The sequence below is a fragment of the Oncorhynchus clarkii genome, chromosome 2 (assembly GCF_045791955.1).
Source record: "Oncorhynchus clarkii lewisi isolate Uvic-CL-2024 chromosome 2, UVic_Ocla_1.0, whole genome shotgun sequence".
In the NCBI taxonomy this organism is placed as follows: Eukaryota; Metazoa; Chordata; class Actinopteri; order Salmoniformes; family Salmonidae; genus Oncorhynchus; species Oncorhynchus clarkii.
In genome coordinates, this window is record NC_092148.1 from 61439838 (window position 1) to 61456638 (window position 16801).

The window sequence follows — 16801 nt, forward strand, 5'->3', positions numbered from 1 at the left end:
GGGCGGCTATTCAGACAGTAGACTCTAGGGCATAGAGTATGCAGTGCCATTGATGACTTCCACCCAGTTGACTACCTAAGAATGGTGATACTTCCTATGAGTTAAGGAATGATCACATAATTCCATCCAGGTCATCGGTAGAAGTTGAATTGGGCAATGAATTATACTTTTGAGAAAACATGCCATAACTGCAGGTGGCAATAAATCATCAACATTGGCTTTATACCTGTTCCAACAACACACTATAGGTGCCAGTGTGCACCCTTTAGTACTACATTTCCCTTTTTCAGGACCCTGTCTTTCAAATATAATTCTTAAAAATCAAAATAACTTCACAGATCGTCATTGTAAAGGGTTTAAACACTGTTTCCCATGCTTGTTCAATGAACCATAAACAATTAATGAACATGCACCTGTGGAACGGTCATTAAGACACTAACAGCTTACAGACGGTAGGCAATTAAGGTCACAGTAATGAAAATTTAGGACACTGAAGAGGCCCTTCTACTGACTCTGAAAAACACCAAAAGAAAGAAGCCCAGGTTCCCTACTCATTTGTGTGAACGTGCCTTAGGCATGCTGCAAGGAGGCATGAGGACTGCAGATGTGGCCAGGGCAATAAATTGTAATGTCCGTACTGTGAGACGCTACAGAGAGTGCTACATGGCCAGCGAAGAGCCCAGATCTCAATCCCATTGAGCAAGTCTGGGACCTGTCGGATCGGAAGGTGAGGGCTAGGGCCATTCCCCGCAGAAATGTCCGGGAACTTGTAGGTGCCTTGGTGGAAGAGTGGGGTCAATCTGGTCCAGTCCATGAGGGGGAGATGCAGTGCAGTACTTAATGCAGCTGTTGGCCACACCAGATATTGACTGTTACTTTTGATTTTGACCCCCCATTTGTTCAGGGACACATTATTCCATTTATGTTAGTCACGTCTGCGGAACTTGTTCAGTTTATGTTTCAGTTGTTGAATCTTGTTATGTTCATACAAATATTTACACATGTTAAGTTTGCTGAAAATAAATGCATTTGACAGTGAGAGGACGTTTCTTTTTTTGCTGTGTATAGAAGTAGTAGAAGAAGAAAATGTACTACTTCACAATGGAGATGCCTCAATGTTGCTGCCCAATTTCACACAGTCGCAGGATGGAACATATACAAAGTTGCATCTGCTAACTATCTCAATGGGGACTCCTGCCAGCACACACAACAGGTGCAGTTGAATACAATCATTAGGCTACTTTGTCAGACGCAGCCTAGCCAACAGAAATGTATGCTATTATGTTGTCCGTTTACTTCATTCAATCTAAGGTAATGTGATAACTAGAAAGATTTAAATTAAAATATATATATTTACATTTCAACAAGTCTGCATGAGAAAACCAGATGCTTTGAAGAGGAATTGCCGGTAAAGGACAATTTCTGTTTTAAAATGTGGAAGGACAATTGAATTAACTAAACTCTATAAAGGAATAGAGAATATGGGCCTGCGGTGTCATATTTTAATCATTAAAGTTTGTGAAATACCAACTGGTCTTTGTTTTTGTCGTGCACTGTTGGATCGGTGCCAGTGGGCAATGGCATCACCCGCGTATCATCTCGAACTACGGGTGAATTCCTTCTGCCTGTTCTGTTGCAAAACGTTTCTTAAACGGAAGCGAACTGAACGAAACGGGATGGACCTACCTGAATTTGTCCAATAGAAACTCTCGTTTTGCTCCGTTTTCTTCCTTTTGGTTCTTAGACAGTACATGGTTTCCATAATGAATACGCCCCATGGTTCACTTCGCTGTTGCACCAGGACATTAGGGATCCTCAATATTTTACAGCCTGATTCTCTGAAGTGCTGGACACTGAAAGTGTGAGACTGTCAGTCACAGACGTAACCTACGGTCCAATGCCAGGTATTTATCGCTGTGGTTGTCATTATCAGAGGAAATATACGATTTTTTAAAAATAGCTATTTAAGTCGTTTCCATAAACAATTGCCTTTTTGTTTTAGAAATGTTTTGTTATCATAAATTTACTATCCCTACACTCTGGCAAGCATGGAGAAATGAAAAAACAAGTGTTTACAATAATTAGCGGAACATGAAAGCGCTGCTCTAAAAGACGCAAGTTTTAGGCACACTAGGCGGTTGTCTTTGAAGAATGAAATAAACTGTTGTCTCAATCAGACGAAAAGAACGTAGTACTATAGCCGCCGTTATAAGTCTGTTTGTCAGAGGCGGTTCATCCGTATTGTAGTTCCGGGTTTTACTGGGTAGCTCCGGTGCCGAGAGCATCACAACACCACACTGACAAACATTACCTAGCAATCAAATAACTGACTTCGTTTGAAGAAATACATGATTTATGTATTTTAGTTAAAACTGGGGGAATGGAAGGGAGGATCGCGGTGGCAGCGCCAGTACTACTGTCAGAGAGAGAGATTCAACATCGGTCTATGGCAGAGGAGGATCCTAACGGGAATGAGCACGGTTCGGCTGCCCGCAGCACGGCGCCTCGTTGGGGACCGCAGCATGCAGGGGCCCGACAACTTGCAACACTGTACTCACCTGGTAAGACAATGAATGAGCTGGGGAGAATACTTTTTTAATTAATGAAAGACACTAAACCTCACTAAGATTAGGGCTGTCACCTAACTACGCGCGCCACGCTGCTGATAATTCGTCAAAACTGTAATGGGCTGTCTATATAGAGGGTGATAATAACACCTGTCATTGTTCAGATGAAGTATAGCAAAGATTTTGTATTATATTGACAAGATAGTAGGGTGACCGCTCTAACGATGAAAATATATGTCCTCAAAGATGGCATGCATGCGTTAGGCGAGATCAGGTGGGACCATTCTAGCCAATGAGGGGGCAGATATTCTTTAAAAAATATATTGTATTGCCGAAATGCCATGTGTGTCCACTTATAACCGTGCAGTTGTAACAACCTAACCATTACGAAACTTCTATAAGCCTCACGTTGTAAATTAGCAATTACATGTTTGTTGTTGACCAAATTCGACACATTGACCTCCATACATAATTCCTCACTTTGTGGTCTTATTTTCGTGGACAGATTTTGGGCAGAGTAGAACCTCTCGCTTTGCTTTTTCCTCTCTTGAGTATAGCAACGTTTTAACGTTGGGTTAAAGGGCAAAACCCTTTTGTTATAGAAATAACACTTGCATTGGCTTCAACATAAAATTCTGAGTTATATATTTGTAGAACCAGACATTTTAATAGAAATGAAAGTGTCCTCCATTTATAAATATGGGCCGATCCAAGCAGGCAATGTGCACTTAATGCACATTTGTAGTAGTAGGCTACTCATCTAATATGATATTACATTGTTTTTTATTTCTGAACCAAAATCCCCAAATACTTTTAACCTGACACAGATCACACGGAATATGGACCTCGTAATACTGTGTGCGTTTATGCTGTATTACACATCTATAATGAAATATATCTCATATTTGAATTCTGTCATAGGCTTGTTTATTATATACAGACTTTAGAGCTGTAAAATGCATATCCCTGATTTGGTGCTTTTCCCGAAGTGGGGTTCAGAGGAGAGCACTCTGTCTTGTTTCTGCACACTATGGAGGGTTGAGATCGGTTGGAACATGAATGCCTAAAAACTTAGGGGAGCTTTACTGAGAAAAGAAGACTATAGTTCAGCTCTATGCTTGTCCTGGACTGTGATTCCTTGTGTTTAGGGAGTTTTTACATCTATTCAAAATTCAGAGTGCTATTAGGGTGAAAATGATCAGCCATTTTCCTGGGTGTGTTTGTCTATTGCCAGACATATGATCCTGCTACTGGCACATGTTATTCATTACTGTACTGTATACATGTGTGTAGATGGATGGAGGGGAGAGTGAATGGTTAATACATTAATGTAGTAATGTATTTTCTTGGTAATGGGGGCATGGAGAGTTTTCTTTCGGCCAGATGTGAAGCTGGTTCTCACACCAGTTTATATCTAATCTGTTACTCTGCTTAGTAGTAGTAGTAGTAGTAATAATAATGATACATGGGACTTATATAGCTCTCTTCAAGGACCCAAAGTTGCTTTACAATTCTAAAAATAAAAAATAAAATTAATTGGGGTTAGGGTAGTATTGTGATGTATCAGTGTATGTGGAGGGTAGGGTTGGGATTGGGGTTAGGGTAGTAGTGTGAGAGGGAAATGGACAGCTATTACCGTGTGGTATTGAACCACACATTGGCCTGGAAATAACACAAAACCAGATTTCAGGACATTACAACATCACAGCTGTTCACAAGAACACCCATTCCACGACATGGACTCCTCTAATGGTATCTAAGAGGTTGCTTACTGTATCCGTCTGTTGAGTTAATGGACTGACAGGTTTCCGGGTTGAGGGATGATACTGTTACAGCACAGAGATGAAAGGGACATGATCTTGTAAAACCAGAGTTGCATGTTTGACTCTTTGAGTCTGATTATGGATAACTATTCTAAGAGGATTCCCCATGCATTTGGGGTCCTATTTTATCCAAGTCACTAAATGGCTGGGCGGTTTAGTGGGCCATATGGGCACTTCCATGGTAACGAAATTACACTGAGACTCAGATTTTTCATTTAAAAATGTATATCAAACAAAAAACATTGATTTCAAAGTTTAACAAACCATAGAACTCTATGCACAAGGACTGATAGATATTTTACCATCATTCTGTTACCAAACTTTACATCTACAGTTTTCCAGTTTTTTTTTTTAAATTGCGTAAATAGTTCAATGTAGTCAATGTTCATATAGTTGTAGGGTTTCTTAAACTTTGAAATTAATTGTTTTTGTTTGGCATACATTTTAAAATGAAAAGAATTGATGCTCAGTGTAATTCCGTTACCGGGGAATTGCCAATATACAGTGATCCAGAGAGACACAAAGTGAGGGAGATTCTGGGACAGCAGTAATAGGAGAAGAGGTATGTCAGGGATTCATGGTCCATGGCAGTAGACCTAGCAGACATGTGTTGAGGTGCAGGCGAGGAGTGGTTGGAATGAGAGGGCTGTGTTTGTGGACATGTTGAAGCTTAGCGGCAGGACTGGATTGATGAGGCTTTGGTCTGCTCAATGGAGGCTAAGGCTCATTACAGTAACCCCAGGACAGGCAAACAGCTGGACGTATCTCTCTGCCATATGTCTATCTGTCATGCACGGCTGACTGCTCTTTGCGCTTTTTATCCCACTTTACGGATTTGCCTGGAAGTAAACAGGATTTCTGCCTGCTTTCTGTTTTCCTGATTACTTTCACCAGCCGTCTTGGTCTGGTCTCAAGGCCACTGGCTTTGTGTGTGTGTGTGTGTGTGTGTGTTCTCACATTACTCTTTAAGATCTAGTTTCCTTGGCTCTAAGCGATCTAGACTGTGATAGTCATCTTTTTTTTGCCCTTGTCCACATCTCAGGCCCGTTTCTATGATTCTTATTCAACAGCTTCCATGTATAGATAGTACGGTGTGGTTACCATCAGACAGACTAGAGAGGCAGCCACAGTGTTTGGCCGCTTCTGTAGTTTTTAGCTTCAGTATTCGTAGTGTACATACTGTATGTGGATTGTGTAAATGATGTGTCTCTAAACAATATTTTGCCTATAAACTCTGTTTATTGTCTGTGCATTCTGTTTATTGTGGCAGCACCATTTCACTGAGCCAAATTCCTGTACATGAAAATGTATTCGGCAAATAAAGGCATTTCTGATTCTGACCAACTGGGCACTGCACATAGTTCAAGCACAGTAGGTTAGGGTGGATTTACATTAGTAAAATATGTCTAATGAGATCCATCTCTCTTCAACATCAGATTTGCAACTTTTGTGTTTTCATTAAGTTTCTAGTTTTAACGTCACATGCACAAGTACAGTGAAATGCATTTCTTGTAAACTCAAATTCCAACAATGCAATAATCAATAACAATGTATAACTAGAAAAAAACATTAGAGAAATAATACATATGAAGAACACAATAAGTACGTAAGCATACTATATACCGGGTCAGTTCCAACACCATACAATGTGCAGGGATACTGGAGTGATGGAGGTAGATATGTATAGGGGAAAGATGACTAGGCATCAGGATAGAAGATAGACTATCAGCAGCTTGTATGTGAGTGGGTGTGCTTGTGTGTAGAGTCAGTATCAATGTATGTGCATATTATGTGTGAGTTAGCAGATGATGGCGTGAGTGTGCATAGAGACAGTGCAAAAATAGGTCAATGAGGACACAAGGTTAACTCAGATAGTCCGTGTAGCTATTTTGTTAGCTATTTATCTTATGGCTTAGGGATAGAAGCTGCTCAAGAGCCTGTTGGGGCCAGACTTGATGCACTGGTACCGCTTGCCGTGCGGAGGCAGAGTGAATAGTGTATGGCTTGGGTGGTTGTCTTTAATGATTTCCGGGCCTTCCTACCACACCTCCTGATATAGAGGTCCTGGATGGCAGGGAGCTCAGCCCCAGTGATGTACTGGGCTGTCCGCACCACCCTCTGTAGCGCAATGCGATCAAGTGTGGTGCTATTGCCAAACCAAGCAGTGGTGCAGCCAGTCAAAATGCAGAACTTTTTGAGGGTTTGAGGGCCATGCCAAACTTTTTCGACCTCACGAGGAGTAAGAGGCGCTATCGCGCCTACTTCACGACTGTATGCTTGTGTTTGGATCATTTTAAGTCTTTAATGATTTGGACATCGTGGAACTTGAAGCTCCCGACCTGCTCCCCCCCCACCCCGTTTCCTGTAGTCCACGATCAGCTCATTGATCTTACTGACGTTGTTGGAAAGGCTGTTGTTCTGACACTGCCAGGTCGCTGACCTCCTCCCTGTAGGCTGACTCATTGTTGCCGATGATCAGGTCTACCACCTTTGTGTCGTCAGCAAACTTGATGATGGTGTTGGAGTCGTGCGAGGCCACGCAGTCGTGGGTGAACAAGGAGTACAGGAGGGGACTAAGCACACATCCCTGTGGGGCCCCTGTGTTGAGGGTCAGCGTGGTGGAGGTGATGTTGCCTACCCTCACTACCTAGTGTCGGCTCGTTCAGGAAGTTCAGGATCCAGTTGCAGAGGAAGTTGTTCAGATCCAGAGTCCTAAGCTTGGAGGGGACAATGGGGTTGAACGCTGAGCTGTAGTCAATGAACAGCATTCTCACATAGGTAATCCTCTTATCTAGGTGGGTGAGGGCAGTGTGGAGAGAAATTGAGATTGTGTCATCTATGGATCTGTTTGGGCGGTATGCAAATTGGAGTGGGTCTAGGGGTGGCTGGGATGGTGGATTAATTTGTGCCATAACCAGCCTCTCAAAGCACATCATGATTACAGAAGCGAGTGCTACAGGGTGGTAGTCATTGTGGCATGAAGCCTTAGAGTTCTTTGGGACAAGAATGATGGTAGTCATCTTAAAACATATGCGAATTACAGACTGGGACAAGTGGAAGTTGAAAATTACAGTGAATATGCCGGATGTGGTGTGGCCAAACCTATACAGGAGCTTTTCATCCAAACCATATTGCACATAATGATGCACTTGATTAATGCAATGATTCAATTTGGCTAACAGAGCAAACATGCTGTCTATTGGTATTAAGTAATTAAGGTAATTCTTGCAGGGACATGTGGTGTGGGGGAGCAGCTGTCTTTACACTGTACCACTGTGGGGGGTATGTGATGTACAGTGCCTTCGGAAAGTATTCAGACCCCTTGACTTTTTCCACATTTTGTTACGTTAAATCCTTTGTTCTAAAATTGATTTATTTTATTCCTCATAAATTTTTTCCACACAACACCCCATAATGACAAAGCAAAAACAGGTTTTTAGATTTTTTTTGCTAATTTATATAAAATAAAAAACGGTATCACATTTACATAAGTATTCAGACCCTTTACTCAGTACATTGTTGAAGCACCTTTGGCAGCGATTGCAGCCTCGAGTCTTCTTGGGTATGACGCTACAAGCTTGGCACACCTGTATTTGGGGAATTTCTCTCATTCTTCTCTGCAGATCCATTCAAGCTCTGTCAGGTTGGATCGGAAGCATTGCTGCACAGCTATTTTCAGATCTCTCCAGAGATTTTCGATTGGGTTCAAGTCCGGGTTCTGGCTGGGCCACTAAAGGACATTCAGAGACTTGTCCCGAAGCCACTCCTACATTGTATTGGCTGTGTGCTTAGAGTCATTGTCCTGTTTGAAGGTGAATCTTCGCCGCAGTCTGAGGTCCTGAGCGCTCTGGAGCCGGTTTTCATCAAGGATCTCTCTGTACTTTGCTCCGTTCATCTTTGTCTTGATCCTGAATAGTCTCCCAGTCCCTGCCACTGAAAAACATCCCAACAGCATGATGCTGCCACCACCATGCTTCCCCGTAGGGATGATGCCAGGTTTCCTCCAGACTAGAGGTCAACCGATTATTGGAGGACCAAAAAGCCGATACCGATTAATCGGCCATTTTAATTTTAATTTTATTTTTAAAATAATGACAATTACAACAAAACAGGATTAACACTTATTTTAACTTAATATAAAACATCAATAAAATCAATTTAGCCTCAAATAAATAATGAAACATTTTCAATTTGGTTTAAATAATGCAAAAACAAAGTAATATGTGCCATGTAAAATATGTGCCATGTAAAAAAGCTAACGTTTAAGTTCCTTGCTCAGAACATATGAAAGTTGGTGGTTCCTTAACATGAGACTTCAATATTCCAAGGTAAGAGGTTTTAGGTTGTAGTTAATATAGTATTTATAGGACTATTCTCTCTATACCATTTGTATTTCATATACCTTTGACTATTGGATGTTCTTATAGGCACTATAGTATTGCCAGTGTAACAGTATAGCTTCCGTCCCCCTCCTCGCCCCTACCTGGGCTCGAACCAGGAACACATCGACAACAGCCACACTCGAAGCAGCGTTACCCATCGCTCCACAAATGCCGCGGCCCTTGCAGCGCAAGGAGAATAACTACTCCAAATCTAAAAGCGAGTGATGCTTGAAACAGTATTAGCGCACACCCAGCTAACTAGCTAGCCATTTCACATCGGTTACACCAGCCATTAGGCTGATAGGCTTGAAGTCATAAACAGCGCTGTGCTTGCGAAGAGCTGCTGGCAAAACGCACGAAAGTGCTGTTTGAATGAATGATTACGGGCCTGCTACTGCTCAGTCAGACTGCTCTATCAAATCAGACTTAATTATAACATAATAACACACAGAAATACAAGCCTTTGGTCATAAATATGATCGAATCCGGAAACTATCATTTCGGAAAAACAAAATGTTTATTATTTCAGTTAATATGGAACCGTTCGGTATTTTATCTAACGGGTGGCATCCCTAAGTCTAAATATTCTTGTTACATTGCACAACCTTCAATGTATGTCATAATTACGTAAAATTCTGGCAAATTAGTTCACAATGAGCCAGGCAGCCCAAACTTGCATATACCCTGACTCTGCGTGCAATGAACGCAAGAGAAATGACACAATTTCACCTGGTTAATATTGCCTGCTAAACTGGATTAGTAGTTATAACTAGTGATTATGATTGATTGTTTTTTATAAGATAAGTTTAATGCTAGCTAGCAATTTACCTTGGCTTCTATTGCATTTGCGTAACAGGCAGATTACTCGTGGAGTGCAATGGTTAGAGCTTTGGACTAGTTAACAGTGCGGTTCCAAGATTGGAACCCTGAGCTGACAAGGTGAAAATATGTTGTTCTGCCCCTGAACAAGTCAGTTAACCCACAGTTCCTAGGCCGTCATTGAATATAAGAATGTGTTCTTAACTGATTTGCCTAGTTAAATAAAAGGTATAAAAAAAAATGTAACATTTATTTTATTTAAAAAAAAATTGGGGGCGCCCAAAAATACCGATTTCCGATTGTTATGAAAACTTGAAATCGGCCCTAATTAATCGGCCATTCCGATTAATCGGTCGACCTCTACTCCAGACGTGACGCTTGGCATTCAGGCCAAATAGTTTAATCTTGGTTTCATCACACCAGAGAATCTTGTCTTTCGGTGCCTTTTAGCAGACTCCAAGCAGGCTGTTATGTGCCTGTTACTGTGGCTTCTGTCTGGCCACTCTACTGTAAAGGCCTGACTGGTGGAGCGCTGCAGAGATGGTTGTCCTTCTGGAAGGTTCTCCCAACTCCACAGAGGCACTCTGGAGCCCTTTCAGAGTGACCATTGGGTTCTTTGTCACCTCCCTGACCAAGGCCCTTCTCCCCCGATTGCCCAGTTTGGCTGGGTGGCCAAGTCTAGGAAGAGTCTTGGTGGTTCTAAACTTCTTCCATTTAAGAATGATGGATGCCACTCTGTTCTTGGGGACCTTCAATTCTACAGAAATGTATTAGTACCCTTCCCCAGATCTGTGCCAATCTGACACAATCCTGTCCTGGAGCTTTACAGACCATTCCTTGGACCTCATGGCTTGGTTTTTGCTCTGACATGCACTATAAACTGTCGGACCTTTATATACAGGACCAGTCAAAAGATTTAGAACACCTACTCATTCCAGGGTTTTTCTTTCTTTTTACTTTTTTCTACATTGTAGAATAATAGTGAAGACATCAAAACTATGAAATAACACACATGGAATCATGTAGTAACCAAAAATGTGTTTAACAAATCAAAATATATGTTATATTTGAGATTCTTCAAAGTAGCCACCCTTTGCTTTGATGACAGCTTTGCACACGCTTAGCATTCTCTCAACCAGTATCACCTAGAGTGCTTTTCCAACGGTCTTGAAGGAGGTCCCACATATGCTGTTGGAAGAACAGTTTGTTAGACCACATTGGGTCTCTTTACACTAAACTACTTTGACGACACAAACTAGGTCCAGGAGAGATGCTTGTGTAAAGAGGCGGATCTAGATTCAAATCTCTGTTAAATTACCGTGATGGTCTCTGGTTCTGTGTCCTATCTATAATTTAGCTATCACTTAACTAACCTTCTGTAAAGGTGAGTAAATGTTATATCAGCTTACTGTTCTTCAGGACAGCTTGTCCACATGCAGTTGGCCTCTGGATTTTGGAGGAGGATCCGCCGGCCCGAGCCAGTGAAGAAAAGTACACCTCAGTCTTATTTTCACTTTGGAACTAGGCATCATCACTCAGTTGTATGTCTGTGTGTTCCACAGTATTTCTACAGGACCTTTGTTACCAAATCAACATCAGAAATGTCTCTTATCTTGGCCTCCCGAGTGGCGCAGAGGTCTAAGGCAGTGCTAGAGGTGTCACTACAGATCCGGGTTCGATCCCGGGCTGTGTTGCAGCCGGCCGCAACTAGAGACCCATGAGGTGGCGCACAATTTTCCCAGTGTCGTTCGGGTTAGGGGAGGATTTGGCTGGCCGGGATGTTCTTGTCCCATCTCTCTCTAGCGACTCCTGTGGCGGGCCGGGCGCATGCACGTTGACACAGTCGCCAGTTGGACGATCTTTCCTCCGACACATTGGTGTGGCTGGCTTCCGGGTTAAGCAAGAAGTGTATCAAGAAGAAGTGTGGCTTGGCAGGGTCGCATGGCTCTCGACCTTCGCCTCTCCCGAGTCCGTACGGGAGTTGCAGCGATGGGACATGACTGTAACTACCAATTGGATATCACAAAATTGGAGAGAAAAAGGGGTCAAAGAAATACAAATAAAGTAAGAGGATCGAGGATTTACGAAGGTGGCCTGAGGTGACTTGGATTACATAAAGATAAAATACAAGAGTTCTTGCTACAGCAAAAGAGCAGGTGTTCCTAATGTTTTTACACTCCGTGTATATTTAATTAGCTCACTTATCCATATGCATATTGTATTTGCATATTTTAATGTCAGACAAGTATTGTTAGTGTTGTACCTATTCTCATCTCTTACATTTTGTTGGTGTAACATATAGTTTGTTAGACCACAACAGTTTGTTAGACCACATTGGGCCTCTCTTTACACTAAACTACTTGTGAAGCAGTGAAGACCTCTGTTAGTGAAGAACATACACACTTATTTTGACCTCTTTTAAAATACTCTGACTTAAACCCTGTAGACAGCTGTGAGACAGACACAAATTAGAGGAAGAGTAGTATAAAGCAGTGTCTTTTCACAAGTTGGCACCAGGCCTTGGGTTTGTGTTGCAGCTCAGGAATCAGAACTCACAGGCTGCTCTACAGCGTTACACCTCACACTGCCTGCCCATGTCAGTCTGACTGAACGTAACACCCTGCCAACCTGACACACAGAACCTTACACTAGCCCTACCCAGCCCAGCAATACATAACCTTACTCTAGCCCTACCCAGCCCAGCAATACAGAACCTTACACTAGCCCTACCCAGCCCAGCAATACAGAACCTTACACCAGCCCAGCCCAGCAACAGAGCAGAGCCCACCAGCCCAGTAATGCCCCCTGTCTGCTAGCAGAGTTCCTCCTTACCCAAAGCTCCTCTCTCCACCTCAGTCACCTCCATTAGAGAAGTGAACGTGCTGTACTCTGGCAGAAGGCTGAATTATTAAAGCCCCTCACTCGGGGTTAAAAGTCGGCTCTGGACTCCTGACCCCAGGGTCACAGGATCGCGGCTTCAAGGCCTGGCTGAGAGTGGAGCTCAGTGCGCTGACCTTGACTGACCTGTGCTCTGTGTCTGACCCGGATCGACCTGGGCAAGACTGGGCCTCTGGACCAACCCAGGTAGAGGGCAGAATACAGGATACATGCATTAAACAAGAGCAGGCCATTTGTTAGACGCTGTGTGTGCCACTGTAAACCTGACTGCATTGCACGCCTTCCTGCATGTGTGCTGCTGAGAGAGAGGAGAGAGGAGCGAGAGAGAGGAGAGAGAGGAGAGAGAGAGAGAGAAAGAAATAGGCTACCTGCCATTGCCCCTGCTGTGCTCCTCAATTATACACCCACCAGGGCAGCTAAATACATTAGGCTGGATGCATAGTTTCAAACACACACATGTTCTGCCCAAATACATTAGGACAAAGCCTGTTATTAATATTTGATTGAACTCTCCTTCTGTCCTTTGTATCTTCTGGTGACTTTTCTATAGTGAGGATGGAGGCAGTGGGACTCTCGTCTAATTACTGTTATTAAACTTAATATTTTCCTCCCATCAGTGTGGAGCAGAACTTGGAAATGGGTTTGTGGGAACATTTACATTTTTAAAGCTCCGTCTACTCAGATACACTACATGGCCAAAGGTATGTGGCCACCTGCTCGTCGAACATCTAATTTTTGTAATTATTTTTTATTTAATCTTTATTTAACTAGTTAAGAACAAAATCTTATTTTACAATGACGGCCTACCCTAGCCAAACCCTCCCCTAACTTGGAGAATACTGGGCCAATTGTGCGCTGCCCTACGGGACTCCCAATCATTGCCGGTTGTGATACAGCCCTGGATCGAACCAGGGTCTGTAGTGATGCCTCTTGCGCTGAGATGCAGTGCCTTAGTCCGCTGCGCCACCCGGGAGCCCCGAAGTCATGGGCACCCTCTTTGGTGCTAGAACAGCCTCCATCCTTCACGACTTTTAGTGCTACATGCTTCAGCACTTGGCAGTCCCGTTCTGTGAGCTTTTGTGGCCTACCACTTTACAGCTGAGCCGTTGTTGCTCCTAAACGTTTCCACTTCACAATTACTGCAGTTACAGTTGACCGGGCAGCTCTAGCAGGGCAGAAATTTTACGAGTCACTGAGCTCTTCAGTACAGGCCACTCTACTGCTGACGGTTGTCTATGGAGATTGCATGGCTGTGTGCTCGATTTTATACACCTGTCAGCAACGGGTGTGGCTGAAATAGCAGAATCCACTAATTGACAGCTAACTAACTGACAGCATTTTAGCAACATAAAATCTTATTAAAATATGTTCATATACACCCATAGGAAGAATATGACACTTTAAATATTCTGACAAGCGAGCACTTAGATATGGTCATTTTCACATTTTCATCAGTTCTTAGAATGTTTGGGAATTACGTATACTAAGGTATTTGTGAAATTCTAGAACAATATATAGTGGAAAAGCTGCCGTGCATTTGGACAATTACTAGACACTGCAGTAAATAAAACCTCATAAAAACATCTGTCTCCGCTAGGACCATAGTCTACACAGACTGGTGCACCATAGCCAATCAGAGCTACTGTAGGCCTTTATGCAAACAAGACATTTGCCACACAAAGCCTGCCATCGTTCACTTTGAACTGGACTGTGTGTTTACAGGCATTTGCAGCAATTAGATTATTTTAACGCATTCGGCAAAAACTAAACCTTAATGGTATTCTGCAAATATGTCAATACCACGTATTTACCTCTTACATTTGGGAACTTTACAGTCTTATTGATCAAACAACCATGAAAAGGTAGATTCTCTCTCGCGCAGTTATGCACATCAACAAAAACAACAACTAATGCTAGTCACAATGGCTAGCTAGCTACTTCCAGACACAAATAAGAGAACACCTCACTCTGAGCATTTTACTCACCCAAGCAGAGCTCGTTAGCTAGGCTGTTTACATGTTATCTAGAGCTTTTGTGACTAAATTACTTTTTTTGACTACGTTTACTGACACAAACATATTCAGTGGGTGTTGAGCGACTCTGGCACACTCAGACGATAGTGCTCTGAAATCGGAGTAGATAGCCAGGGTGAATTTGCAAACGCAAGAGATATGCTAACTGGATACTGTAAAAGTCGTAAAATGTCTTGCTAGCTAACCAAATGACACCTGCATCTCTAGCTGTGTATCGGAAAAAGTAAATCACTCACCCACTTCTCCAATGACATGACATCCTCCTAGCAGCTACAGTGGTTCTTCCTTTAAAAGTTTTGAGCTTATGCCGTGACCGTTTGTGGTAGATGGTGGCAGATTGTGGTACATTGCATCATTCTGGCAACAATGGCTGACACTTACATAATGTGCCATAGAATTGTGTGGCACCCTGCAAGCTGTGCTGCAGTATGCTGCAACTTTTAAAGGAAGAACCACTGTAGCTAGCTATCTAGCTAGTTTGATTGTATTGACATGCCCTGCCTTAGTTACATTCGTCCGTTTTTGTACAAAATATTGAGTAATTGAAATTGAATCAGTGCATCCCGAATGGAGGCAGCAAACAATGTACCAGGCCAGCTGCGATTGTTGTGTCTTGTTTTTTTTGTAGGTATTGGGATTGTGGTATAGTGGGGTTGTCTAGAATAGTCTATGGCTGTCTGGAGTGGTTCTCAATCAGAGGCAGGTGTTTATCGTTGTCTCTGATTGGGAACCATATTTAGGCAGCCATATTCTTTGAGTGTTTTGTGGGTGATTGTTCCTGTCTCAGTGTTTGTTTGCACCAGATAAGGCTGTTTGGGTTTTCATGGTACGTTTCTTGTTTTGTATTGTTTGTGTTTATTATTTTTATTAAACATGAATCGAAATAACCACGCTGCATTTTGGTCCTCTCCTTCGACGGAAGAAAACCGTAACATACACACGGTCTTGTCACACCCAGATCTTTTTCACCTGTCTTGGTGATTGTCTCCACTCACCTCCAGGTGTCTCCTGTTTTCCCCATTAGTCCCTGGTGTATTTATCCCTGTGTTTCCTGTCTCTCTGTGCCAGTTCGTCTTGTTTTGCCAGGTCAACCAGCGTTTCTCCTAGCTCCTATTTTTCCCAGTCTGTTTTTTCCTAGCCCTCCTGGTTTTGACCCTTGCCTGTCCTGACGCCGAATCTGCCTGCCTGACCACTCTGGCTGTTCTGACCTCGAGCCTGCCTATCCCCTTGTACTGTTTGGACTTGGACCTGTTCACTGAACCCATGCCTATCCTGACCTCGAGTCTGTCTATCCCCTGGTACTGTTTGGACTCTGACCTGGTTTATGAAATTCTGGGATCTTTTATTTCAGCTCACGAAACACAGGACCAACACTTTACATGTTGCATTTATATTTCTGTTCAGTATAAATAAGACTTAACGTGGTTACACGTGTCTTCAATTCAAAATAATCTCTCATAGTTTATTCTATGTGTGTGTGTGATACACACAGGAGCTTTCTACCAAGTTCTCAAATTCAAGCTGGAACTCAGGCCCAACCTGAATTAACATTTCTTTGCACTTTGCTAGTTAAAATAATAGGCAGGAAAACACACCCAGATTCTAGTCTAATCAACTCAATTTAAATGATAGGAGTGTAGATCTGTCGCTCCTCTTTGAACTATAGCCGCTGTCCAATGAACAGAATGACACAGTTTCTCTGCAACAATAAATCCATGACACTTACAGATAAAAAGTCATAGTTCTTTATCTCTTGAAACAATCCAAATATGACAATTTATCCTCCATCAGAAGGTGTGGCTTAGCTGGACAGGTCAGGCCCCATCATCTGAGTCCGTTTCACGTTGACAACGCACCACTGTTTGTGAAAGACTTTGAAAACATTCGAAATAGCAGTAAAAGTAAACACATATCATACTCTGCAATCTATGACAAATACAGATTATGAAATAAATGTTTCATGACAATAAATTGGGAATAAAGTTTCAATATCATGAATATGAAAACTAGCCCACAAAGGTATCCCATCAACTGCCTGATCGAAACAGATGACAAGTTAGGAGACACATGATCTGGATGAAGGAAACGAGCACAACATGAAACCATACCATCCAACATAATTTAAAATCCAAATTCTAAAAATATACAGTAAAGAACAATTAGTGCTCCCTCCTTTTAGAGGGATGAGTTTGGAAACAAATGAGAACACTAGAAAACAATTAGTATAGTGTTGAGCAAATACCTTCCCACCCCTATTGTACAGAAAGTAAATGAGTACA

General features: G+C 42.4%; 1 protein-coding gene across 1 annotated transcript in view; it reads left to right on the forward strand.

The window, feature by feature from the left end:
- Positions 1-1825: 1825 nt before the first annotated feature.
- The window catches only part of LOC139371117 (plasmanylethanolamine desaturase 1-like), a 33335-nt gene continuing 18359 nt past the window's right edge, over positions 1826-16801 (forward strand). The window contains exons 1-2 of the mRNA XM_071111199.1: positions 1826-1904; positions 2367-2561. Of these exons, the coding sequence (XP_070967300.1) occupies positions 1898-1904; positions 2367-2561 (202 nt within the window). The 5' untranslated portion in view covers positions 1826-1897. The remainder of the gene's footprint in view (positions 1905-2366; positions 2562-16801) is intronic.